This window comes from Dermacentor albipictus, chromosome 9, assembly GCF_038994185.2.
Source record: "Dermacentor albipictus isolate Rhodes 1998 colony chromosome 9, USDA_Dalb.pri_finalv2, whole genome shotgun sequence".
Lineage (NCBI taxonomy): Eukaryota > Metazoa > Arthropoda > Arachnida > Ixodida > Ixodidae > Dermacentor > Dermacentor albipictus.
In genome coordinates this window covers 57158031-57185861 of record NC_091829.1, presented here as the reverse complement: position 1 = coordinate 57185861, position 27831 = coordinate 57158031, and the positions used below count along the sequence as shown (strand labels likewise).

General features: G+C 50.0%; 1 protein-coding gene across 2 annotated transcripts; it reads left to right on the top strand.

Moving 5' to 3' along the window:
* LOC135896532 (uncharacterized) lies at positions 1-27831 on the top strand. 2 transcript variants are annotated; one of them, XM_065424956.1, is made up of 11 exons: positions 388-526; positions 2386-2478; positions 4692-4867; positions 7077-7275; positions 7937-8168; positions 9347-9401; positions 12185-12300; positions 13819-14311; positions 16359-16704; positions 19093-19349; positions 24095-27831. In XM_065424956.1, exons 2-11 carry the CDS (start codon positions 2463-2465, stop codon positions 24479-24481), a joined length of 2277 nt encoding a protein of 758 aa, XP_065281028.1. In that variant the 5' UTR covers positions 388-526; positions 2386-2462; the 3' UTR covers positions 24482-27831. The 2 variants fall into 2 exon arrangements, with proteins under 2 accessions (XP_065281029.1, XP_065281028.1); XM_065424957.2 differs by lacking the exon at positions 2386-2478 and having other exon boundaries at positions 1-526.

Sequence of the window (27831 nt, the reverse complement as noted above, 5' to 3'; positions counted from 1 at the left end):
GCCGAGGTCTTAAACCACGGACATAGCTACGAACGCCGCTTTCCCTGCACGAGCTTGCAGAGACAGCGGGGACTTGCTCCCTTTTTGTGTGTTTTTGTTTGTTTATTTTCTTCACCTGCACAGGACGCTGCCATCGGCTCAGCGCCTTCTGGGAGCAGGCGGAAGGCAGCACGGCTTCAAGACGTGCGTGTGAGCGAGAGGGAAAGGAGGGGGGGGGGATCCGCATCGTCGTCTGCTGCCTCGCATTCCAGCAGACGGCATTTCAGCTTGACCGCTCATGAGAGCGGCTGGACATCGCGCGCCTTCGATGAACTGTCCCCAGCCTCTCATCAATTCGCGACGGATCGCTTTCTGCTCGATTACTTTGCAGAGGTTGCTGCAAATATGTGCGACAGCACCGACGATGATACTTTCGACACCTCCCACGTGACGCCGACGGTGGAGCAAATGAAAGTCGAGCCGCCCGCGACCGTGGGCCGTCGCCGGCGCCGGAACTGCGGACGTCGCTCCTCTGCTAAGCCTCGTGGTAAGTGTCTTCTTCATCTTGGCCGTTTGGCACCTTGCTAAGCCTTTCCTTTGTCGAGAAGATATGACGGTTTGCGCGGGCGATCGGCGTGCGCGTGGTAACTTATGCCAGCTGTTTATGAGCCCCACCCTGTTTGTTGATTGTTGTTGTTTGTGGGGCTGCGCGTGCGAGCTCGCGGGCACGCTCGGCGTGTGAAAGAAGCTGCCCGCTTCGGTTTTACGGACCGTAATGGCGGATGTCGCCATTATGGTGGCAGCGGCTTCCCGTATGGCGTGGAACGTGCTTTTTGTGTTTTCTTTTTGTTTTCTTTCTCAATTTTTCTCTTTGCGCTCTCTCTTAAAGCTCATTGCAGAACTCTGAAGATCTTCATTTCGGGCTAGTGTGCTAAATATTGTAGATTTTCCTGAGGAAAGATGCAGTTTTAATTTCGATCTTTTTTTATTTTATTTCCGAACACGGTGTTGAATTCTAGTGTTTTGTTTTTCTTTGAGGATGATCATAGCACGCGCTTCGTGTAAAGCCTGTGAGGGCTAGGGAAAATTTTTGGGCTTGGTTTTTTTTTTTACTTTACCCGCATAGGAATTTATTCGTTTCGTCTAAGCGAAAAAAACTTTTTCCAGTGTTGTTCGAAATCGAATGCGCTTGTATGTTTAGTTGAACGCTGATGACAGATCGGTTATAGAAGGGACAAACATGTTTGTAGAAGTTTCTTTTTTTTCACTTTTTTCTAAGCGACGTCTTTCACACGGCGAAATTTCGATTGCGATCGAGGCCGATCGGCATCGAATTTTTCGGTCGCGATTGCCTTCTTTGCGCAAGCGGGGGGAGGGAGCCAATCGTGGTCGAGAATTCGATCCAGATTGCGCTTGGCACCTGTTGACTGTGCGCCACCGTTTGCCTTCTCGTTCGTTTTTTTTTTTGTGTAGATATATATATATATATATATATATATATATATATATATATATATATATATATATATATATATATATATATGTATATATATATATATATATATATATTCACGCTCCGGTCTTTATTATAGCTCATCGCGGAGCGCTGCAGCATTTTCGTTTTGTGATATTGTACTGAATATGCACCAATTTCTTTAAAAGTGTGAGGGTGTTGTAATTTTATATTTTTATTTTGAAATGATAGGTTATTGTTTTTCGTTTTTTTTTTTCGATTGTGACAGTCAATGTGACGCACACTATACAATATGCCGGTGAAGGTGGGCCGAAAATTGCTTCGCTGTGGCGGGCTGTTCGTGCGGAGTAGTGTTTCCATTTGATTTTCCTAATATTACCCGTATGGTGGTTGAATTTGTTTCCAATTAACAAAAAAATGAATTTTTTTCCCAGGCAGTAATCCAATGAGCATTGTATTTCCAGTACTATCTCGACTACAAGGGAGCAAGTGCGTCCACAGTACTTGCTTGTTTTAGTTTTTGTTGTTCTCATTCTTGCAGTAGTTTTTTGTTGTTGTTTCCTCTTTTCTTTTTTTGCCAGCGTGTTAATTACTACACCACGATGTCGCTTGTCGCCTGACATACGTTATTGTTGCAAGAAAGGCATGGATTCCGTTATGTGCCCTAACAATTTTTCCGGATGTATCTACTTGTTTTCAATCGAGAGACCTTGATTTCTCGATCAATTTGCGCTTCTTACGATGCAGCGCGATACAAATGATTTGGAAGATCCAAGGCAGTGGGGGTTTTTTTCATCTGATTCAATTTTATCACTAGTTTCTGATGGACCAAACAGAACTGAATAATGACGTTCAATGAACACTGCCACCGATTAACGCAAATCACTTCGAGCGAAGCATGCAGTGTAGTAATTTGTTCGCCTTTACTCCAGAGTAAAGCTACCGGAGGTCCAAAGCAAGCTGCCGATAAGAAAGCAGCCGGCTTGCTCTCTTCCTTGCCAGTGAGCGTATGTGTGCGTGCTTAAGTAAGTCGCGAGCATGCTTGCATGTTTGTTATTGCCATAGTTGTGGTGAGCATGTTTCCTCTGTGCACGTGCGCGCCTGTGTCAGTAAGCATGTGCGTACGTAACTGCGCGTCACGTGATGCTAACGTGCGCGCACAGACAATCGCACACGCACGACGAATGTCCTACAGCTCGTCCTACAGCGCACGTGTGCAAATGTAAGTATGTAAGTGTACCAGTGCGATCACGTATAATTATACACAGTCATGGGATGGTGCGCTGCTGTGGTTTGTGTGTATGTGTGTGTGTGTGTGTGTGTGTGTGTGTGTGTGTGTGTGTGTGTGTGTGTGCGTGCGTGCGTGCGTGCGTACGCACGTGCGCGCATGAGCAAGGTGTATGTGCGTGGTGTATGCGTGTGTTGTATGCGTGTCTAGTCGTGTGTGCAATATGTATGCATGCCTCATTCGCGTTCGTTCGTTCGTTCCTTCCTTCCTTCCTTCCTTCCTTCCTTCCTTCCTTCCTTCCTTCCTTCCTTCCTTCCTTCCTTCCTTCCTTCCTTCCTTCCTTCCTTCCTTCCTTCCTTCCTTTTCTTTCTTTCTTTCTTTCTTTCTTTCCTTCCTTCCTTCCTTCCTTCCTTCCTTTCCTTTCCTTTCCTTCCTTCCTTCCTTCCTTCCTTCGTGTAGGGGTGTAAGCCCACAAGCGGGTACACCTCTGCTGCTCCAGTCAATTTATTGCATCACAATGCCAGTGTAGGATCCTTAATCTACTTCGTCCGATGCTAGCACGCCAACGTAAATATGACGACCTTAGTGCGCTCTACACTGATTGCCTTTCGTAAAGAAATGCCGTAATGTTTTCGCGTGCGGATTCGTTGGTTACCGGGCGGACAAAACTGTCGCGCGTGGGTCTTGGCTGCGATCCACAATGGCGGATGTGCTTTAGTAAGCTTCGCCGCAATACAGCAATGTACTACAGCAAGGTTGATTTGCATGCGAATAAATAAATTATGGCATTAAACGAAGGCATCAGGAGAGCGCTTGATATTACAGCGAAGCGGGCTGCGCAGGATCTCCAGCACACCCAAGGGGTAGTGTAGGGATCAGACGTGAAAGCAGAGCTGTTCGTGGGTTGGTCATGCAATGACCTCGGCGAGCTCCCCACCCAGGGACTAGTCCGGGTACTAGCTTTGGTGTCCCCATTACCGCATATGTGTCCTGGAGACCGTCGCCATGGTGCACAAATGAGACTCGCGCAATTCCTCACTTCCGTTTACCGCAATCCACTTGTTAAAGCTTCACCTCATTACTCGACTGTATAGCGGGAGAGCTAATAAAACCACATTCCTGATTATGGAGCTTGTATAAGACCCTTGCCAATTGCTCTGCCTAATTATTTTAAGCCATAGCTGTGTTAGCACATTCCCCTGCTTTTATTGTCGATGTGGTCTGGGGAGGCAGCAGAGCCATTGTAGATGAGTATAGAAACAAGTGTAGAGGACAGCACGCAAAGATTAGTCCGCGTACCCCAATGTATGCTGGCGCGGTGTCCATTTTAATCACTGCCGATCCGCTCATCTTGTAATCCTAGCAAGGCACCGTCTTCCCCCATTGTTCACGTTGTTCATGTTGCCAGTGGCGTAGCAATAGGGGGGGCAGGGGGGCCGTGGGCCCCGGGTGCAAGGGGCCTGTGGAGGGGGGGGGGGGGTGTCATATACGTCGGAAGACACCCCTCTTTCCGCCGGCTACACCCGGGGGGGGGGGGGGGGAGGGTTACAGAAGAGCTATGGGCCCCGGGTGCCAGACGAGCTAGCTACGCCACTGCATGTTGCCATTCCTGTCGCATGCAACGTGCGGAATCTATTATGATCGCAGTAGCCATCGCTAATGTTATCTGCGATTGTCTAAGCACATTTGTTTATCTTATTTATGACGTTGCAAAGTAGTGGAATTCGAGTGCGTGGGAAAGTCGGTCGACGTCGAACAGGCTGCGACGGCTGTACAATGCAACACCAAAGCCGAGCAGAGAGCGCAAGTTCTTCCTTAGAAGCGTGCTTCTCCCCACGACGACCGCGCGTAAGGAGAAGCTGTCAGCCTTTGCCGCTGCGCGTTTTTTGCTCGCCCCGACAACCAGAAAAGTAACTTCCCGACGCGCGCATGCGCGCGCGTCGCACTGTCAAGTCGAACGCTCGGTCACATTTGCGTGCGCGCGCACCGACACTTTTTTTTTTTTTGCAGGTCGCGCTCGCAACGTAACTACCGGTGCGGGTGGCAAGCGAGGAGGGAGTCGCCAACCGCGGCCCGCCGCCGCCTCAGCCTTCCTCGCGGCTGCTGCTTCCCCGCAGAAAACTGCTTACGGCGTCAGCGTGAAGGCCGAAACGGCCGAAGAAGTGCCGCTTGAGGTCTTCACCTCGGTGAGTGTCAACACCTTCACGTGACTCACGACTGGCGTTTTTCGGTGGCGCCTCTTCCACTTCAGCAAAATATGCTTTCTTCTTCGACTAGGAATGATATTGTGTTAGACTATCTATCTATCTATCTATCTATCTATCTATCTATCTATCTATCTATCTATCTATCTATCTATCTATCTATCTATCTATCTATCTATCTATCTATCTATCTATCTATCTATCTATCTATCTATCTATCTATCTATCTATCTATCTATCTATTTATTTATTTATTTATTTATTTATTTATTTATTTATTTAAAGATACCTTACAGGGCAGCTACAGGCTTCGTCGAAGGGAGGAGAGTGCAATGAAAGATTACAATGGTGCAGTAATTGGAATGCACATGTGAACACATACACAAAAAATACAGGGTAAGAAGTGCGCAAATGTACAGTAAAGTAGCATTACAATGTGTACAAGGAACAAACCGAACGCTCTGCAACGCGACACCTCATTCAACGATAAAATTTCACACGGTAAAATGTAATCCACAAAACTGGAGAGCGAGCGAGGTATAATTAGGTCATAGCAAAACACTGTTTAGTAACGGCAAAGGCAATGACGAAAATAGTGCGTCAGTTTAATTGGTGTTTAAAAAAATGCGTTGTTAGAAGAGGCCGGAAATTTTCTTGGTCAACCTCATACGCTATGGCGCAAGGAAGGTCGTTCCAAAGGTGAACGGTTCTTGTAAGAGCAGAGTAGTTAAATGAATTAGTCTTTCCGTAGATGAACTGAACCGCAGATGAATTGAACCCAGTAGCTGCCTATATATGTTCGGAGAAAACTTTTTTGCGCTGAATCGGTACAAATACAAGACAATACTTTGTAATCCGTGGCTTCAAATATATGTGCCGTCGCAATTCTTCCGGTGCGAAATCCTAAGAAAGCGAAATGTCTTCTTGATTTCCTGTAACAGTAATAAACTTTTTTTGCGAAGAAGAAATTGAAACATAGTCGTGCAAGAATGCGTGTTTCTTTTTAGTTTCCCTTAGAAGCAGGAAGCTTCCACCTGTGCACGCAACAAAACTTGCTAAAAAAATAATGAAACACCAAATCTGTGCTGATACTGCGTGCTTATGATGATGCTGGAGAGGGGACGAATGTGGCACACCTAAATTTTCAACAGACACAACAGATGAAGAGGATATGCTATGGGAAGAGGCTCTTCTGTTCTTTTTTCGTTCTTGTTTTATTGTACCTCTCAAGTGGGGAGGGGAATGGAGGAAGGAGGCCGCCAAAGAAAGATGATTACCACGGTGTGAAATTCGCTTACAGCTCGAGATATCACGGCGAGTCTTGAGGCTGTAGATGGCGGCAACTCAGAATATCTTACAATAGAAAGAAAAAAAATAGTAGCTCACTACATTTATGCCAAGCAAAAGCCAGCGGAGTCCTTACTAAGCAGATAGTACGGTGTGGCCCACTCCTAAAGAGAACATTTGTAGCACGCGTGTATTTTTCTTTTTTTTTTGCACGGCGAATGCACAATCGCTCAGCTTTGCAGCAGGTGGCACGCGGCTTATGGCGCTGGCACATTTCAGGAGTCCGAGCCTGCGGACTTGATCGACATTAGCTGCCGCCGGGACTTCCAGCTGTAGCATCTTAAATGGCTAACAGGGCACATGGACGGGGACAGAGAGGAGAATAACAGGACACAGCGCTCATCTCTCTCTCTGTCACCATCCGTGTACGCTGTTAACCCTTTAAGACGCTTTACCAACTAGACCACCAAGCCATCCTTGTGAATTTCAGCTATGGCGCCAGCTCTAGTTGCAGTAAGGGAGCGGTCTAACTAAATAGAGCCGTTCATTTAACAGCAGGCAGCGCTGTACATGCGAGCAGACGAAAAAAGAAAAAACGTGATGAACTACTCTAGTAACTGAATCTACTATCAAAATTTACTACTCTACTATCAGTTGTCCGTGCGTTTGTGCCACGATCGCGGGCGAAATTCGCTCGTCCAACTGGCTGAAGAGGCTGCTGGGACCCAAGACCCCCCAGCCTGCATCTGAGGCGGCGGCACTCGCCCCCTGACCTGCGTGTCGGGGGGTGGGTAGATCACCTTATCAGTTGGACAATAAAGTTTATTCTATCTATCCCCTTTTTTTTGCCCTTGTGTACTGCACGTTAATTTCCTTGGGTTTCGCCCCCCACGCTGGATCGCAGGAGAGCGAGTCCAGCATCGACCTGCAGGCCGAGACGTACGTCTCGAAGATCATGCCGGACCCGGCGACGATCGTGTACGCGGAGCAGCGCGGCAGCGGCCTCGCCTCCAACGTGCAGGGAGGAACCTCGTGCAGCAGCCACCCGTACGGCGCCTGCTGCGAGGAGCCGCCCGCCACGCCACCGCCACAACGACGCCGCGGTGAGTCCGACATTGCGCACAGGCGGGCGTGGACGCCGCAGCAGCGACGAACTGCCAACGTGTACCGAACCGTGCTCAGCAGACGAACTTGTTCTCGGGAGCACAGTCGGTTCACACCTAGAGCCACAACCACAGCGTGCGCGGGACGGACGCAAGAAAGGCGACGACGAGGCGCTTGGCCCTTTGCAAGCGCACACTCATATCGCGGCCTCACTGATCGAAACGAACCCCTAAGGGCCGAATTACGCTCGTGCCGCCCATCGCCGCAAGCCGCACCACACGCTTGCGGTCGCGCGAAAAATTGCACGTATCCAGCACTTGTGCACAAATCACCATTTACATTGTGTGCACAGTGTATATCTTACACATTGTAAACCTAAATTTGTGCACAAGTGTTTGATACGTGCAATCTTTCGCGCGACCGCACGCGTGCGGTGCGGCTTGCGGCGATGGGCGGCTCGAGCGTAAATCGGCCCTTACTGCGAGTCTGCGGTTTCGTTCGGGAACCTTTCGCGCCTCCGTCCCGTAAACGCCACGATCGTTGCTCCAAGTACGCGTCTACTGGGAACGCAATTGCGGGGGAAGGCAGACGGCGTCTTGAAACGACCCGCACCCTGCGTTTTCTCACCGCGGCGTGAACGCGCGTGCGCGCGTGTTGCAGGTGGGCGCGCCGCTCCTCGACCGGCGCCACCACCGCGGCGGCGGCGGCGCGTGGCCATCGACGGCGACGAGCGCGTCGTGTGCAAGCCCCAGACGGGCCGCTGGACCTCGCTGCTGCCCGTGGGCACGCTGGCGCGCCGGCCCTCGGCCAAGCTGGTGCAGCTCGTCGCGCAGGCCATACACGAGAGCCCGCAGCGGGTGCTGCGGGTCACGCACGTCTACGCGGCACTGCAGTGAGTCACTACACCCCTTCCCTCCTTCCCCCTTTCCCTACCAATTAGACGCTGCCCTTTCTCGAATCCATCAGCCTGTGCGCGGTTGCAGAAGCGCGGAACGCGGAACGGCTCGAGAGGTGACGCGCGGGGACGCTGTTCACGCTTAACTTGTGTGTGTGCTGACGCTCGACGTGAATTGACCAACCAGCCCAGTCAGCCACTGTTGCAGGAGGAGCCCTGAAACTGCCAATCTTTCCACTCTCTCTCTCTCTCTCTCTCTCTCTCTCTCTCTCTCTCTCTCTCTCTCTCTTTCTTTCTTTCTGCGTCATCTCCCTTGCGAACTAACGAGGGAAAAAAATCCAAAAAGTAAGGAACTTCTGGTCGAGTGTATTTAAAAGTGGACTTTGCCGAGAAAAGATAGGTATGTTTTGACATATATACTACTTTATGGGATGTATGCTTGAGGCAAACAGCGCGAAGAAATAATACGACCGAAAGGAAAACGGAACCAGCGCTGTGCGTCCTCCTGCGGTGTGTATGACTTCCTTGACGCCTTATTATTCTGTTTGCGCTGCTTGTTTCTATAAGTGATAACTGGCCCAGCCAACAGTATTTTCGTCTTTTTTCTCTCCTGTGTGTGTGTGCTGGAATATAAGAAACTATCCTGTCGAGCTTTGTGCATACAGTATACTGTGTCGAATATACTGACATACGAGCAGTGCTCCTGTGTTATTGGCATACCGTGCGCAAGACAATCACCAACAGGGACACTAGACCCGAGCGCACTTGCGATGCAACGACTGGCTGGCCATGTACCAATAACAGATTCTCGAACTGAAGATCACCATGTCTCCCCATGATTATATGACTAGCTAACCATGGTAACCTCCTTAAATTGTAAGCCAATCCTTCTCGAAATCACCCATTGCATTCGAAATTAGTGCTTAGATATTTGTTGATTTTTCTGTATAAACCATGCGCTTTATTCACTACCATCACTGTTGCTATAATTGGTCTTTTTTTGTTCACACAATTTCCACTTTTCGTGTCCTTTTTGTGTGTGTGTGTTAACTGTCACCTCCCATCTAACCACCGACTTCTTGGCCAATCCCCGCAGTTGGTAAGCATCATAATTGCAAGCCGAGCCTATCCTAAATTCTCTTTTTATTCCCCCATCTCACGCGCCTCACTTGCAGGAACAGGTACCCTTACTTCAGGCTCCTAGACAAGAAGGGCATCAGCAGCTGGAAGGTAAGCGACTCGGAGACTACAGTTTTCAGTGAAGCAATACGCCGCAGTGGCTTTATGCTTATTCATTAAGCCTAATGCCTACATTGGCTAATACATAATGACTAAAGCCTAAAAGCATCGGTGTCATGACAAATTGAGTGTCATGGCCTTCCAGGCATTCCTCGTCTGGATTTTGCACTCGCAGCATGGGTCTCGAGTTGCGGAACTGTGTGGTAATTCCGATAACGCATATTTCTTTTTCTTATTTGTTTCTTGTTGTTTTTTACCAATTGTGTTATTTTGCTCGACAAAGTAACCGACAATCGGCCTCATTGCAGCCGCTATCGTTGGCAGACACTTGTCGCGTGCGCGTACGCAATATGTGGGCGCACACTAAATGGAGTTTTCAAACGTGTGTCTCATCTTTAACCGGACTCTTGAAATGCGGGGATCTTGTAGGTGCGTCTGGGAATAGACTCATCTGGGCCACCACTCGCATACACTCACGCCCCTACTGTCCGTTCGTTTTTTTTTTAACTGCAAGTCATTCGTAACTGCCCTAAGTGCATGTATTTTGGTTTCTTCTTCCCACTGTGTGGAACAGCTGGCCGGAGTCATTTAACTCCGGGCAACTCGTCCACCGACCTCTATTATCGATAGCTTGCCTTTCTCTAAAGAAAAGAAAAGCGAGGGGGTCAAAGTAAAATGATACGTGCGTGTGATCTCGAGAGCAGGGTTTCACTGTGATAGCAATGCCATATATACGCATTAGTGGCCTTTGAGAAATGAACAGCTGCGAGTAAAGAGACTCGATTGATGTCTGCGGCGGTTTAAAAAAAAAAAGAATCTACCATTTTAATTTTTGCGGATAATGTGCAGCATCTTCCCTTGGCATCCGTGTGTTTGCGGCAGCGCTATCAGATTGTCTTGTCATCGTCACTTGGGTTGAAAGACGCTCACAGCCGTAAGGCGTGAGGAAAGAAGAGTGAGCCCTCAAAGTTTGACATTGTGGAGGAAACTTGCAAGTTTGTGCAAACGTGCATACAGGATGAACTGTTTCCGAAGCGTATTCAGCTTTGTAGGCTTAACAAGTATTTAAAAAATCAATATTCTGCATGCTACCAGCGTATGATTTCAAGTCAGTGAGGTAACCACCTAGAGGACACGTCCATTTCGTCTGCTGCTGAAGTTCTGATTGGCTGGGCAGGAGTGCACGTCAGAAGGAGACAGGTGCTCCCAGCCAATGCAGACGAAAGCAGCAGACGAAATTGACATGTCCACAAGGTGGGCGCTTACAGGATACCCTCTCTGATATCCGCACACACTAAAGTTTAGACATTTCGGGGCTTACCTTGTGCAATAATCGTCATCGATCTTACGTGCACTTTGCTTTTCCTTTAGCGCGGCCCGCCCCGTACTTTTAGGGTCACGGGTGATACGAGCTCATCAGTCTGACATTGCGGTATTGACAGGAAAGTAGCGAGCACATAATGTTAGAGACTGGAAGCGCACGCGAGACGAAGGACGATTGTTGTTTGAGCGGGATTCACGCGGCGGGATGGATTGCCGATAGCTCAATGCCGTCTGAATCACGTCACACGCACAAAAGACTGACGCAGACGAGCTTCTATATCAGCGAGTTCCGTTGCCGCTCAGCCACGTGACGGTTTGTCTGCGGGCTGAATCGGCGATCCGTCTCATCGTGCGAATCCAACTTTAGGGTCAGTACAAGCCTCGAAGTATGTGCTATTATAAAGTGTGTAGGGCAATATCTTGTCTTCCCTTTCGCTTAAACGAAAGTGCGCCTACCTGCGGTCGTGTAGTACGGGTAGCGAATTGGGAAATTAGCACCTACAGCGCTGCAGGCTGCAGGCCGCTGGATGCGTTCCTTGCGTTTGTCAGTCGCCACTATTCACTGTCACCTATCACTCGCTAAGCCGGAGAGCGTCCCAACCAATTTCCATCACCTTTCCAAAGGATCCCAGCCAGGTTTGGGCAGTACGAACACACATTCTTCGCCGCGTCGTCCAGTGGTTTAGGCGGTCTCGACGCGCATCCATTTACCACTGCGGGGAGAAGGCACGCGGTACGAATCCGCTTGATCGTCTTACGACATCTCGTACCAACAAACAATCCCAGCAAGTTTTCAATGGTGGCCATATTAGACAGGGTAGCTATATTAGACACCGCAGCTACGCTTCGGAAGCGGAGGCGCGCCTGTTCGCCGCCTGGTCTCGCGTCACGTCGAGGGCCTTCACCGTCCCGCCGTTCGCACCGTTCAACGAGTACGTCCGATTCCGGACGTACAGTGTTGAACCCTGCCTGTCTGTCGTGCCCCCGCGGCTTTCGGCGATCACCATGTAACTGATCCCCAGCATCCGTGTGCCGATCAGCCTTTCTAGTTTCGTTGCCGGAGCTCCTCGGTTGTATGGACCCCAAACGACGCGTTGCGTTCACCACAAAGCTGCGGGCGCGATTATGCCGCCAACATATGCGCTTGCCTAGTGAAAAATGTCGAGTGCGGGCCGTATTCCACGAGGTTAGGCAGCGACAACGACGGCGTAGAACCTCGAGAACCCACAAGGATGAGCACGCTCTAGCCACGGACGACGTCGCGCGGTCCTCGCGGTTTGCGGCGCGCAGGGAGCCGGCGCCGAGCGATGCGGGGGCTGCGTAGCCGTGCGTCTGACCTCTCATCCTACAGCGCGAGCAAATGGCCGTAGCGAGGCGAATGGACGCGGCGACACTTTGGCGTCCCTCGCTCTCACTAAAGCTCTCACCGGCGCCTCGATACCCCCTCGCAGAGCTCGGTGCGTCACGCTCTCTTCCAAAAGTGGTTCGTGAAGCTGCGCCCCACGTCCGTGATGTACGAGTCGGTTCGTCCCAGGAGTTTCTTCTGGGGCCTCAACTACAGCAACAGGTGGGTGAGCCTGTGTGTGTGTATGTGTATGTATTATTTGTATATGTGTGTGTGCGTGCACCCAGTTCCCGTCTGTACCCTATCTCGGCAGTTCCGTTCAGTGCAGCGAAAACCACGTTCGGTTGACGCGGCAAGGTTTCAGCTAATCGGGAGCAACCGCCAGTCGGAGGAAGACTTTTCCACTGTGCGCAACTAGTTCTTTTGTGATCCTTCGGTTCACCCGACGTCATATGCAGAAGAATTAGTGACGGTAGTGAAAAAACTTTTCTTTTCTCGCTCTGACATGATGCGTAACTCTCGCTCCAGTGTATGCATCCTCCGAGACAGATATGCGGGTACTTTGGCACGTGAGAGCCCAGAATTCATTTATTCATATACGGGTAGATGAACATGGATGGGGAAGGTGTAGTCAATAATGACGTTAAATTGACTGAACAGCCAGAAAGCGCCTACGTATCAAGATGCCATAGAATATCCTTTTTGAAGCCCCGAGTTTAAGCGTGATGTAACGCTTAGAGCGGGCTCACTCGCATCTCACGTGATTGCACCCGCTTCCTGCATGACACAGCCGAATTCCTGTAAGTGAAATATGCAGCCAGTTCTGTAGGTAATGCCGGCGGTTGGGATAGACGCTAGGCGTGTTGCGAGACATTCTGTGCTACGAGGTTTACTTGAGATGGGAGCACCTGAGAACGCAGGTGAATACGAGGAAAGCCTTAGCCCGCGGTGCCAGCGCTTGGGCAGGAGGACGCCTGTTCGTTCGGACCTCGGCGAACTGGAGACCTCTTGTCTACACGTTGGCCGTAGGCCGAGGCTGCGTCCTCGAAGCATTACGATAAGCCATGGGTGATCGAACGTTTTCGCTGCAGACCGTTGTTCTGCTTTTCAAAGGACAAAGTCAAGTCTTGATTGAACAGAATAGCTCAACACGTATCGAAGCCAAGAGTTCTGCTTGCGAAGTAAAAAATATTTAGCTGAGGCCATTGTGCCTGACAGCGCTTCGTTGTTTTTTTGGGTTCCTTTTTATGTACTCGCTTTGGTGCTTGCCTTCCTTTGGTAGACCTACCCTGTGGACCTCTTCTTTACCTGCCTGTTGCTCACTCGTCTCCCCACTACTGGGAAATAAGAACGACATAGACGTCCTTCCAAACATTTAAAAACAGTCTCGATGCACGCTTAAAACGAAATACCAACAGAAGACGTGGTAATGCAGAATTCTTTTTACAAAGAAAAACGATGGCTAGGAACCGGCATGTTAGTGAAAGCAAAAGACACTTTGGTCTGATAGGGCTACAGAAGTGCGCTCTCTGTCCACAGATGCAGAGGCACTGATGCGAGCATGTGCCCGAGAAATCCGATCACGCAAGCACACTTTCAGGATTTTAACAGACTCGCTAAAGTTAATACTGACTTTAGAAGGTGCCGTACCACTGTGACTGCGTTCGGTCTGAGGAGGCTGGAGAACTTTAGTAAGGAAAACTCTGTAACCGTGCGTCTGGGTCGGGTCGCGGACCGCAGGCCCCGTGAATGGGAGATGCCCCGAGAAGTGCCGCGGGCCTTCGCCGCACCGACCAACGGCGACGACTACGGGCAGCAGCGGGACGACGGCGAGGCGTCCAGGCTGTTCTCGGGCCTGCACCTGGCCGCCGAGCCGCCGACCAAGAAGCCGGCGCTGCCGTCGGCCTTCCGCCTCGAACTGGAGCGCGGCCTCTTCCCGCCGCCGGACCTGCCCCGGTCCCCGGGCCGCGAGCGGAAGCTGCCGGCCGTCCGGTACTGCGAGTTCGGGCCGGTGACGTCGCCTCCGCAGCCCGAGGACGAGCTGATCTCCGTGGACAGCCCGTCCTCCTCGCCGCCGCCCCGCGTCGCGCCAGAACTGTGGAAGTCCGAGTGCGCGAGGCCCGACGGCTGGCCGGTCCAGGAGCGGGCGGAGGAGCAAGCCTGGCAGCCCAACGTCGGCGCCTGTGGCGCGCTGCCGGGCCCGTGGGACGCGGACGTCGCGTACTGCAAGCCGGTGGGTGCCTCCGGCGCTGCGTCGCGGTGTGCGGCGAGAAGCTGCCACGCGGCCTCGTTCGCGTAGCCGTCGTTCCGCGCCCCATCCGTGTCACGCCATCGGCGGCCGTAGTAAGAGGGCTCGCCGGTTTCTTTTTTCTTCCTCAAGATAGAGACGCCGGAAAACGTCGCCCGGCGTCCCTTTTTTTTTTTTTGGAGGAAGAGAAACTATGCGAAAATGGCGGCCGAGTGAATGAGTTGTAAGGCTTACTTCGGTTAACGAGGTCTGAGGCAGAATATAAGACAGTATTCACACTGCCGTCGTCCCACGCCCCTCAACCCATCACCGTCGCTGTGCCGATTTCCTGCGTCGGGTAGACCCCGGTTTCCTTGCCGGTTTATCCTCGAACACCATACCTCGCCGACAGTGGCCGATGCCCTGCGCCTCCGACGCCAGCGTTGTGATAACGCCAGGGCCAGTTTCATCAGAAAATACAGAGCCGTCACTAAATTGAGTGACTCTCCAAAGCAGGAGCTAGAAATCGTCACGGCTTGCGCAGCAGGTGCGCATCCGTACGCGAGCCTACTGAGCTGTTCTCAGTCGCTACAGAACACACCGGTCTTTGGTTAGCAACAAAGACCGGTGCATCCCGATAACTCCCACACAGCTGCTCATTGAAAAGGCTAGTGCGCGTGCGCACAGGGCGCATTACGGCTGCAGCGGAATGCTGAACGCTGCAGTCGCACCGCGACTGCCATGACTGAGCAGCGGAGAGCGAACGTGCGTTCGCTTGGCTTGTTCGGAACGTTGTGGCCCAGCTGCGACTGCGCCCGGCTCGAAACTCTGCCATATGTGCGCATTAAAAGTGCGAAATCGACTCTGGCCTCCGCACCAGCACATCGCATGAAATGCGAGCGGAATAAATCGGTAACTGCCGCTCAGCTAAGGCTGTCTGTTAAAGAAGTAATGGTATTACATCTACCATTTTTCTTCTTTTATTATTATTATTTTTTTGCTTTATATCAATCCCGGATCTTCAAACCCTGGAAGAAATACTCACAAACCTCGCGAGGCCGTACATAATTTAATATATCAGCTTGCTTACGAGACGGTTTAGGTATCGTATGTGAGGAAGTGCATGTGTCACGACTTCTTTTTCTGCTTGTCGAGCTACCTCGTATGTCTGCCGGTAATGTCGAGCGTTTTGCACGGCCTAATCGTTCCATAGGGAACCGGGATTTGTCAAGCTGCAGTCTTTGTTGCTTTTTCATGGTCACCTCGTTCCTTCGAGATAAAGAAAAAATTGATTGATTGATTGATTGATTGATTGATTGATTGATTGATTGATTGATTGATTGATTGATTGATTGATTGATTGATTGATTGATTGATTGATTGATTGATTGATTGATTGATTGATTGATTGATTGATTGATTGAGACGCCTAAGGAATACGTTCAAGTCAAAGCAGAGCATCGTGACGAATCAGCACACTTTCCCACTCGCTGCCTCGGTCATGTGGAATCTTACTAATATAAATACGGGGCTCGATGCCGCAGCATTGTATGCTTCAGAGCTCCTTGATTGCAGACGACGAAAGCGGTTGGTAAACAACATATACATAAAAGGTGTCACCACAGTTTTCAGATCAAGCAAAAAGAAAAGACAAAAAGTGAAATTTTGGACAAATTGCGATGAGCAGGCGATGACCGACTCGTCGAGGTGAGGAAGGGTGCATCCTATTCTTTAGATTCCCGGCAGGAGGATGCACTAGTGTTGTGCGAGAGTAGTCGTGCCTACACTGAAGGGCCTGACCAGCGCGTTGCGGTTGACGCAAATGGCATAACGTCGCTTCCGTGGCAACGGGACATGCCAGGCCACGGCTCGCATAGAGCGCGAAAGAGCAACCGGCACGTAGAGTGCAGGAGTGATCAGTCTGCACGTGCCCTCTGCCCCAAATGCTCGCTTCTTTCTTGGCTCGCCGTGAGCTCGACGAGCCGACGCTACCGCGCTGCAGGCCATAGTATGTGCGCGTCGGAAACAGCAGCCTCCGTAATAATATGCGCAGGCGTCAGCACCGCCTTGCTCAAGCGCTACGGCCACGTCGGCGACTGCGACGCTGGTGGAGGCCGTCGTGGACAGCTTCCAGAGGCCGTGGCCGTCGCTGTCGGGCGAGCAGTTCGTGCAACTTCGGCACGAAGAGCAGCGGCCGGTGATGCAAGAGCCATTGCAAGAGCCGTTGCAAGAGCCACAACAGCAGCAGCAGCTGCAGATGCTGCACGCACCGACGCAAGAGTCCCGGGAGCACCATCAGCAGCAGGAGTTCCAGCAGGTCTTGAGAGAGTTCCTGACGGCACCGACGGCGCAACAAGGCGGTGCGATGCAGGACTGGCTGAGACCGGTGGAGGTCGCATGTGAGTGTGCCGATGGGATTGCTCGCCCGCAGATTCCTACCGAAATTATTCTAGAGGCCAGTTCTGGCACTACGATTGTTCGGCTACGGCGGGAATGACGGTGAGCGCATACTTATTAGTGTTGTAGCGCAGAATCTACAAAAAGCAAGCACACACAGACACGTGTACTTCTTTTGTAGATGCTGCGCTAAAAGGCTGATAAGTATGGATAGCCAACAAGCCAGAACAATCGCTTTGCTCGGTGATTACATATTTGTTTGATCTTCCTGCTTGCAGTTCAATTTTTGACATTGACTCGTCAGTAGATGGTGGTAAATGGTACGTGGAACACGTATGTCGGTTCGAGGTTCTCCTTGCGTCTTCATTTACTACGCTTCACCTGCCTTTACTGGGCGTAGAAATTCGAAGAAAGTCCGTTCCTCTAAACGCCAAAGGCAATAGGACTCGGCGCACACGCAGAATTACTGCGAATAGTTTCACTTACAACGCAATATGTTGCAAATGATCGATTCTCACATTCGCACAGTCGCTGCAAGCTAGCAGTACGACGTTTCAAAGGCCGCACCAAAATGAGCCCGTACGTCAATGCGAGGCCACGGAATTGGAAGCATTTGCCTGTTGTATAAGTCATTTAATAATAATAATAATATTTGCTGTTTTACGTGCCAAAACCACTTTCTGATTATGAGGCACGCAGTAGTGGAGGACTCCGGAAATTTAGACCACCTGGGGTTCTTTCACGTGCACCTAAATCTAAGCACACGGGTGTTTTCGCATTTCGCCCCCATCGAAATGCGGCCGCCGTGGCCGAGATTCGATCCCGCGACCTCGTGCTCAGCAGCCCAACACCATAGCCACTGAGCAACCACGGCGGATTATAAGTCATTTCGGTGAAGTTTTCGAAACCCGATGGTTCGAGCCATTGGTTATCTTAGAATGAGGCGCAGTTATTCCCTGTCGATAGGAAATAAATAGACCGGAGTAGGCGCTGTCAAAATGCACGATGTCGCGGTGACTTGGTGTGGGAAGTTCAAGGCAGCGTCACTCTTGCGTTACTGCGTCTGTTTTTTTTGTTGTTTTTTTTTTAAGCGAAGCAATCTCGAGTACATAGGTTCCTGTCAATCGCCTCATTTTCGGGACGTTTCAACAACAACAAAGTTCGTTGAGGAACGGATAGCGTTTGAAGAACGGTCCTCCAACGCAATAGCCCGAGATGCTTTCCAGTATATAGGCCACAGACATATATGTACTTTGCTCGTTCAAATCTTAACTAGGTCTCTGAGACAGCTGGCGCAAATGTCACGTCGTGGACAACAATATTCTTTTGAAAACGGGAACGACCCGCTGTGGTTACTCAGTGGCTGTGGTGTTGGGCTGCTGAGCACGAGGTCGCGGGATCGAATCCCGGCCACGGCGGCCGCATTTCGATGGGGGCGAAATGCGAAAACACCCATGTACTTCGATTTAGGCGCACGTTAAAGAACCCCAAGTGGTCAAAACTTCCGGAGTCCCCCACTACGGCGTGCCTCATAATCAGAAAGTGCTTTTGGCACGTAAAACTCTATAATTTTTTTAAACGGGAACGCAAGCGCCGCATGCCGGTTTTCATCGGGCCGCAAACGCGGGAACCTAACGCCAGAATAACTAGCAACCTTGTCTACGTTATCTCTTGTCATTCACGTGCGCCACGTGGCACCACGAGAATTCACTTCTAAAAGCCAACGGTGGACAGCTATCACGATCCTCCGCGCACGGTAGCTAGCTCTTTGAGAAGCTATGTGACAGTGTTTCGCCTTTGTGATAAGCCCAGGCTTGACGCAACAGGCCGTAACGTTTCTTCTGCCGGAGTGTATACAATAATTCCGTCGTCATGCGGTCGCCGTCACATATCGTAGACGATATATACACGTCACCCACAGCTTGCATCTGTCGTCCCATGCACAACTGCTCGCTTTACACAAACACGTTGGCTCATTCGTCAAGGCTTTTCAAAACAATTAACGACGCAGTATATCTGGCTGCCTGCAAAGTGCTTCGATTAACATAGACTTCAACAAGGCGTGGGATATATATATATATATATATATATATATATATATATATATATATATATATATATATATATATATATATATATATATATATATATATATATATATATCTGCCAAGCATTACCTCGAGATTCATAAGCGATCGTATTCCTGTTCCAGAAGTGCAGTTTACCAACCCAATTTTATAGTCCACCTCATTGTCTCATAAAGTAACGACCGCTCACCTCTTTCCGTTCACCAGAAGAGCACACAGAGCATATCGAAATCGTCAGCGCTAATGGCGCAAAAAGCACGGCCAATGAAACCATCTCGTAATTCCGTGCCGCGCTCTTCGCAGGCCCTAACGAAATCTTCGACCTCAGAACGGAGTCGCAGGACAGCCTCTGGGACACCCTCGACCACTTCATCGGGTCGCTGGCGTTCGGCGGCGAGGAACCGCTGGCACCTCGCCTCGCCCAGGGCTCGCCGCGACACAACGCGCAGGCGTCGTATCCGGGCCCCGCGGCGCTTCCCGCCGCGCCTTCGTCGACCCCGGCGTCGACCCCGTCGCAGCCGCCACCGGCGATTGCCGGGCCGTCGCCTCCGCCGCATCATGTAAGACAACATTTTGGCGGGTGCGCGGTATTCCCGTAAATGCAAAGACGTTTCCGGATCACCTTGGAAACCGGAGGCGTCCGCGTGAGATGTCGATGACCATTTATTGGCATCCCCCCTTTGAAACGGGGCGGTCACAAATAGCCACCTTGCCTGCTTGAGTTACTCGGGTATTATATCATCATCATCATCATCATCATCAGCCTGGCTACGCCCACTGCAGGGCAAAGGCCTCTCCCATACTTCTCCGACTACCCCGGTCATGTACTAATTGTGCCCATGTCGTCCCTGCAAACTTCCTAATCTCATCCGCCCACCTAACTTTCTGCCGCCCCCTGCTACGCTTCCCTTCCCTTGGGATCCAGTCCGTAACCCTTAATGACCATCATTTATCTTCCCTCCTCATTATATGTCCTGCCCATGCCCATTTCTTTTTCTTGATTTCAACTAAGATGTCATTAACTCGCGTTTGTTCCCTCACCCAATCTGCTCTTTTCTTACCCTTAACGTTACACCCATCATTCTTCTTTCCATAGCTCGTTGCGTCGTCCTCAATTTGAGTAGAACCCTTTTCGTAAGCCTCGAGGTTTCTGCTCCGTAGGTGAGTACTGGTATGACACCGCTATTATATACTTTTCTCTTGAGGGCTGATGGGAACCTGCTGTTCATGATCTGAGAATGCCTGCCAATTCTTATTCCAGCCCATTCTTATTCTATTGATTATTTCAGTCTCATGATCCGGATCCGCGGTCACTACCTGTCCTAAGTAGATGAACTCCCTTACCACTTCCAGTGACTCGCTACCTATTGTAAATTGCTGTTCTCTTCCGAGACTGTTAAACATTACTTTAGTTTTCTGCAGATTAATTTTTAGACCCACTCTTCTGCTTTGCCTCTCCAGGTCAGTGAGCGTGCATTGCAATAGGTCCCCTGAGTTACTAAGCAAGGCAATATCATCAGCGAATCGGAAGTTACTAAGCTATTCTCCATTAACTTTTATCCCCAAGTCCTCCCTATCCAGGTCTCTGAATACCTTGTGTAAACACGCTGTGAATAGCATTGGAGAGATCGTATCTCCCTGCCTGACGCCCTTCTTTATTGGGATTTTGTTGCTTTCCTTATGGAGGACTACGGTGGCTGTGGAGCCGCTATAGATATCTTTCAGTATTTTTTACATACGGCTCGTCTACACCCTGATTCCGTAATGCCTCCATGACTGCTGAGGTTTCGACAGAATCAAACGCTTTCTCGTAATCAATGAAAGCTATATATAAGGGTTGGTAATATTCCGCACATTTCTCTATCACCTGATTGATAGTGTGAATATAATCTATTGTTGAGTAGCCTTTACGTAATCCTGCCTGTTCCTTTGCTTGACAGAATTCTAAGGTGTTCCTGATTCTATTTGCGATTACCTTAGTAAATACTTTGTAGGCAACGGACGGTAAGCTGATCGGTCTATAATTTTTCAAGTCCTTGGCGTCCCTTATGAATCATTTCAAAAAAATTCTTATGAATTTCTTATGAATGTTAGCGTTCTTCCAAGATTCCGGTACACTCGAGGTCATGAGGCATTGCGTATACAGGGTGGCCTGTTTTTCTAGAACAATCTGCCCACCCTCCTTCAACAAATCTGCTGTTACCTGATCCTCCCCGGCTGCCTTCCCCCTTTGCATAGCTCCCAAGGCTTCCTTTACTTCTTCCGGCGTTACCTGTGGGATTTCAAATTCCTCTAGGCTATTCTTTCTCACATTATCGTCGTGGGTGCCACTGGTACTGTATAAATGTGTATAGAACTCCTCAGCCGCTTGAACTATCTCATCCATATTAGTAACGATATTGCCGACTTTTTCTCTTAACGCATACATCTGATTCTTGCCTATTCCTAGTTTCTTCTTCCCTGCGAAGTAGGAAAAAAATCTCGCTAAATCTTGCTACGTCGGCCTGTGGCTGAGTCAAGCTGTTGAAACCGGCAGTTTTTTTACCGTTGTCTCCAGCATCATCTATGCGCCTATGGTGCTGGATTATTATTATTATTATTATTATTATTATTATTATTATTATTATTATTATTATTATTATTATTATTATTATTATTATTATTATTATTATTTAGACCATCACATATAGTCAGTGGCGTAGCAACAGGGGGGGCCAGGGGGCCGTGGGCCCCGGGTGCAAGGGGCCAACGGGGAGGGGGGGGGGGGTGTTGTCATATACGTCTGCAGACGCCCCTCTTTCCGCCGGCTTGACTGGGCGCAAATGGCAAAGAATGCTCCAAAATCCAGTAGCCCGAGCTCATGTACCCGATGCGTTGCGCCGCAGAATTGTCGGCTGCAGCTCTATCAACACCCCACGAAATGATTGCACGAATGTGCGGGCTAAAAAATTTACTTCGCAAAATGGTCGCTGAACTACTCGCCTTAGCGGAACGTTTCATGTCGGGGGGCGCTCGTGCCGTGCGTTCATGCTGGGAGCAGGCGTCGCTAAACATACAGTCAGGCGTTATAAGGCGTTGAGGCTCTTGGATCCCTCTTCCGTTCCGAACGCGCAGCAAAGACGGACAAACACAGCAGCGAGAGGGCGTTCAACGAGCGAGCGCGCCCGGCTCTCGCGTTTAGGCGAAGCGTTCGTTGAGAGCGACATTGCATAAGTGCGGCCGTGAAAAGTCGCGAATGGGATTCACAGGATCGTCTTCAGACTCGGTGCCCGGAGTTCCTGAAATTTATCGCCAAATGGAAGTTCTTACTTACTTACTGTTACCTTTCGCTTGTTCCTCACGATCTGCGTGTCAGTTGCATCATGCGAAAGGAACTTTTCTCAAGTTAAAGCTGATAAAGATGTCTCTGCGCTCCACCATGAGTGATGAAAGGCTGTCAAACTTGGCAATACTGACCATAGAAAAGGAACACGTAAAAAATATATGAACTTTACTACTGTAATTAATGAGTTTGCAGAAGCGAAGTGTCGGAAAAAGAACTTCTGAAGGAAATGAGTCCTTACCGGTCATTACTTTAGTGCAAGAAGCTCGATGTCCCACCATGGTTTGTGCATCAGCAATATGTATACAATGTTCTATTTATCAATTCTGAATCGTTGTATTCGTTCTTTATCAGTTTCGCAATGTTCAATAATAGATATTTCTCCTAGTCCTAGCTAACCGTTTCTTTATCATTTTGTTGCTGTGTGACCAAGTCACAAGTGCAGTGTTTGTGTCAGCTACACGGAATTTTATTAAGAAAAGGTTAATTTTGTATTAATATTTCCCGATATTCTATGACGTTATGTCTCTTTGTGATTATAGGAATTCGGTAGCGTGAAAAATATGACATAAGTTATAACCATATACTGAATAATCCTTTAATTAGTACTTATAGAGGAAGCACTTCAATTCGAGAATCGAGGACTCAAACTCATATTATTGACTCAAGAAAAACTTCTTAAACAAAATCGTTTTGGGTGCTACAGCCTACAGTACTTTGTCACTGCGGGCGGCGCCCAGTATGGCAGCAGCGACAGATATATTAAATAGTGGACCAGTGACGTTGAACCCTCAATCACCTCCATTGCGAGTGCAGACCAACAGTAGTGCAAGCTTTCGCTGGCGCGGGCTTCATCACTGCCTCACTGCCTTTGTTTTTTTTTTTTATGGTGACGCCAAGAATCGACGCGAAGCGTGCTCTATTCTGTGCCAATCTTGGGGTGGTACCGCAGCTCGGATAATCAATAAAAACAAGGCTTTCTTGATCAGAATAAAGAGAACTCGCAATTGTCATAGCATTGGCGCCCGCGCCGCAGGGAGGCAGGTGGCATCTTCTAATAGGGTGGGGAGATCTGCGTCACTGACACACAATTCAATTTTCGTTTTCGTTCAGGGCTGCCCACAGCGAAAATACTGCGCGCCATAGTACCTACGACGATTTTTGTGGAGTTGTTGTAGGGCAAGATATGAATGTCGGGCTTCAATTTTACAAATGCAATATTGCGGCTAAAATTGTTAATTATAACTTTATAAAGATATTTTTGTTACCTGTGACGTGAGCCATATTTTCCACGATGCCACATTTGTATTGGCTGCCAAGCCTTACAGACTGACAGAAGATGTGCACATGCTCTTAACAGAAGTTATCAGTGCAGCACCCTGTGTTGTTTGGCGCAGAAAAGAACAGCGTGTATACCTACTGCATCCGCGATCTCTGGGAAAGAAAGCGAAGGAGGATGGGACCCGCGGGACGTGCGCGGTATCCAAGGTGGCTGTACTGAGGCTGAAACCCGGAAATTGCCGACATCCTCGCCTTCCTCGACTACACCCGGGGGGGGGGGGGAGGGGGTGACAGAAGACCTATGGGCCCCGGGTGCAAGACCACCTAGCTACGCCACTGCATATAGTTCTTTACGTACATTTTCTGCCTAATCCCTCCCATATAGTGCAGTGAAAAAAAGTAAGTAATCCGGCGCTCGTCATACTCGCCTCACGCGAGAGCTGACGCGATAGAGTGCCGTGCGCAGCGACTCCGTCCATTCTCACCCCCAACTCAATTCGAAGCACACTGTTTTGATCGGTTTTAATTAAGAGCGTCAAAGTGGAAAACTTGTGCGCGCTCCTGAAGAACACTTTGTCAATGGGACGAACGCGCTCTAAAACCGCAGATCCCGGACCTCAAAGAGGTGCGGCGTAATGCTATCGCGTTTCTCTCGTATTCGCGGCGCAAAAATTACCTTCGTGTGTTTCTCCCCACTCCCAGGGCATCCTACTGCGAAGGATGCACCAGGAGCAGGCATCCCGCCTGACGCACCTCCTTCGCGGCGTCCGAATGCTGCTGGACGACCCGGACGAGGTCGTCGCCTGCGTGAACGTTCCCTGGCCCGTGTGGAAGGCTCTGTCCGGCCGCTCCATCGTGCGGAGGAGCACCCCGTCGGGCGGCCGCCGCGAGCGAGAGCGCATCACGGCCATCGTGATGGCGCCCCCGTCCACGCCGCTGCCCACCGACGGGCCTCCCATCGTGGATCACCAGGCCGAGTGCCGCGCGTCGCGACCCCTTGCTACCACTACCGGCGGCGACGACGAGGACGGCCGGTCGTTTCCCGCGGACCAGGCCGATTGCGGAGACCCCGGGTCGCCGCCTGCGTAGAGCGTTCGAAGCGCGTCTGCCGTGTCTCGAGCGTGCGTCCTTGATTGAGTAATGTGTGTGCCACCGTTACGTCTTTTTTTTTCCTGGGATTCTTTTTTTCTTCTTTCTCTTACAATGCCGGGTCCAGAAGTTGCTAGAACTCCCGTCCAGAAGTCTAGAAGTCCAGAAGTAAGTTAGAACGACCGGTGCCTTGCCGAGTGGATGAGAAATGTGGCTTAAAATGCTGGGATAAACCCTCCCCCCCCCCCCAATTGATGTTAAGGTTTCCGGCTGTACGTCCACGTAGCTTTCGGATAGATTTAGCAGGGCGCGGATCTGTACGCGGTGCAAGGCACACGGCGGGCAGCCTCGCATAGCCACCGCACCAGTTCTCGAGGAGCAAGTGGAACCGTCGCATCCGTGTGCCTCGCCGTGACGCATTTGTACACAGACTGGAAGCAAGTGCGAATTTCCGAAGGACGCGAAAGGGCAGACGCGCCGCTGCCACGACGGCACTTATTGCGGGTGGCGCTTGTACACGCACGCCCTAAAAACAGTTTGCACCCTTTGGGGTGTATGTTTGTCCCACAACGATAATCGTTATCTGTCCTGCCCGCATTTCCTTTCTTTATCGCTGCGAGCCCGGCACTTCCCAGTCACGAACGGCATGCGCGTTATCAGTGTGACGCAGCATTCTCGACAGGATCTCGACAGGAAAGTAGCGAGCGCCGAGTTTTCAAGAAAGGAAACGCAAGCGAGGCAGATGACGATTACTGTTGTGGGACAAATATACACCCCAAAGGGTGCAAACTGTTTTTAGAGTGCATATGTGCATGGTGTATATTTGCGACACAACGATAATCGTCATCTATCTTGCCCGCATTTCCTTTCTTGAAAACGCTGCGCTCGATACTATCCTGTCGGGAATGCTATGTCCTGCTGATAAACGCATGCCGTTCGTTACTGGCAAGTACCGGGCTCGCAGCGTAAAAGAATGGAAATGCGGGCAAGACAGATGACGATTACTGTTGAGTGGCAAATATACACCCCAGAGGGTGTAAACTTTTCTGAGAGTGTAGATGTGGGTAAGGCCTGTCGCGTTCCGTCAACGACGAAAGATAACAGCCTTCTCTCGAGCCTTTCTTTAGGCAGGGCTGCGAGACTTGGTTTTCGTGTTGCCTTGTACCTGCCCAAAATGTGATATTCTCAGTGCTTTCCTCGTGATTGCCAGCGAGTACAAATACTGAACATGTGCGCATACGTCATCGCCGTTTTTTTTTCTCCTTTTTCTTCTCTCGAGCATCTAGTCGGAGTAGTAAGTGCCTTTTCAAGATTACAGCATTGTGATCATGGTGTCTAGCCTTGTACAGTTGAACGTATCTCTGCAGTCTTCCAAGGTTTCCTATTCCAGTCTGAAACTTCGGGAGGCAGGCAGCACGTGACCTTCAAAAAAAAAAAACAAGCGCCAACACTCGGATGCAAACGTGTGCCCGTGGTTCTCGAAGTGGCTGCCATTTGTTCCTTCTGTGCGTGACTACAGTCCCCTTCAGCCTTAAACGAGTGTTCGACCAGCTGCCGAGCGCTTCGCACAAGAACAGGTGGTGGTTGTATTCTAGTAGCGCATCACTCGACCGTTCTCCGCTTTCGTCACAAAGTCGCGCAGGGTCTTCGAGGCATCGCGGGTTTTCTCGAAGGGTGCTCCGCGACGACGTTCGTTCATTACGTCACGAGGTAGACACGTCTTCCGGGGACGCTTCAACTCGTCGTGCAATGAGGTCGCGATCTCGGCGCGACGCGTTGCTCTTGGCGTTGTAAAAATCCTCTTCGTGTCTGCATCCGGCCGCGCGGAACGTGGGGCTTTGCAGCCTGGTTGCGCGACGGGTCCGCAAGGAAGACGTCCAGGACCGAAAGGGCAGCGCCGCAGGGTGCCGAAACGTCATCTCCCAGTGTCGACACATGGGCACGCGATCGATGCTTGAGACGTGAACTGAGAGACGGGACGAGCTCGACCGAAACGGTGCCGGAGGACAAAGTCCACCTACGATGATGCCCCGTCCTGCCTCGACACGGAACTTGGCGCACTGCGCAGGTCGGACAGTTTACCGCGCTGCTACTACTCCTAGCACGAAGCTTCCTCGGCTTATTTCTCGCCTTCCAAAGTGAGCCCTGGTACCCTCCGGGAGCGTTGGTAACCGCGATGCGGCATGTTCGTTAATTCGGTCCTCGGGGTTTCTGCAAGTCGTTCTTTCGCATGATTTTTTTTTATGAACTTGAACTGCCCTCCTTCGCAACTGTTGAAAGTCTGTTGTACGGCAGTTTAGCCAATGTTTTCCCTAGTGAAACCTCCAGCCCGTGCAGGTCGACTGCTGCATTCCATACTGTCAAAGACAGCGTCCTGCAAGATTGCGTGGCAAGCCAGTTTCGTCTCCCTTTGTTGTGGGTAATTCGGTCGTCAGCCAGCGCTTCCTATTGTTTGGGACGAGGCAGCGTTAAGTAATGTTTACCTGGAGTTATCGTTGACATGGTCACGACTCTTCATAAACGTTATGAAACAAGCTTGCTCATTTCAGGCTTCCTATAAACTACGGGTATGACAGATTCAAAAGAGCCGTTAAAGCCTCACCTCCCGCCCGCGAAGCGTAAAACTTGGCACCAAGTTAGCCAGTGTTTGGCGTTCAGTGACCGAGCTGCAACTTCGTCTATTCCACGTCCAGAGTATGCTTCCTTTCTTTTTTTCTTTTTTGTCGACCCGCACTCACTGTCTCAGCAGAAAGCCACGGTCAGACGCAAAGAAATTTCAGTCGAACGCACCCACGTTACTCATCGGGCCCTCGCGTTTTGCATCTCTCTATATAGTATTTTTTTCAGTATTTTCATGCGTGTCGTTTCTGCGTTTCGTTTTAGTTATATTACTTTCTTTTTTTCAGCTACGAATCCGTTGTTGCTCAAATATGCACATAAGTGTATTTCCACGCGCCATATATATATGTATGTATGCATGTATTTCTCGTTGTCAATATTCGTTTCTTTTCGCGTTGCTTTTCCGTTATTCGTTCTTATTATTATGATTTGGGCGCATGAGGGTAGGCGCAAGCATATGAACAGCCATTAGCCTCTATCGTGATGACGTATTTTTATATGCCCTTGACAGCTCGGTCTATCTGCATTCCTATATCCCATATTTTTTCTTACTCTTGCACATCGAACTATAGTAAAGCGTGTCCTCGGTTCGAACTTCTAGGATTTTAACGTTCTAAAAGCTTAGGATTAGCTCGTTGCATGCTCAGTTCATTATCACTCAAGCTTTATCGCATGCTCGTTGCATGTTCTTTCTTAATTAAAGTTGGGCTTGTCCTGGCGTGAACGCTGAA

Coding starts and splice junctions, on each gene's coding strand:
- LOC135896532 (XM_065424957.2), top strand. CDS start 385: ATGTGCGACAGCACCGACGATGATACTTTCGACACCTCCCACGTGACG. Junction 7,276..7,936: donor ACCGCCACAACGACGCCGCG/GTGAGTCCGACA, acceptor CGCGTGTTGCAG/GTGGGCGCGCCGCTCCTCGA. Junction 16,705..19,092: donor GAGACCGGTGGAGGTCGCAT/GTGAGTGTGCCG, acceptor CGCTCTTCGCAG/GCCCTAACGAAATCTTCGAC.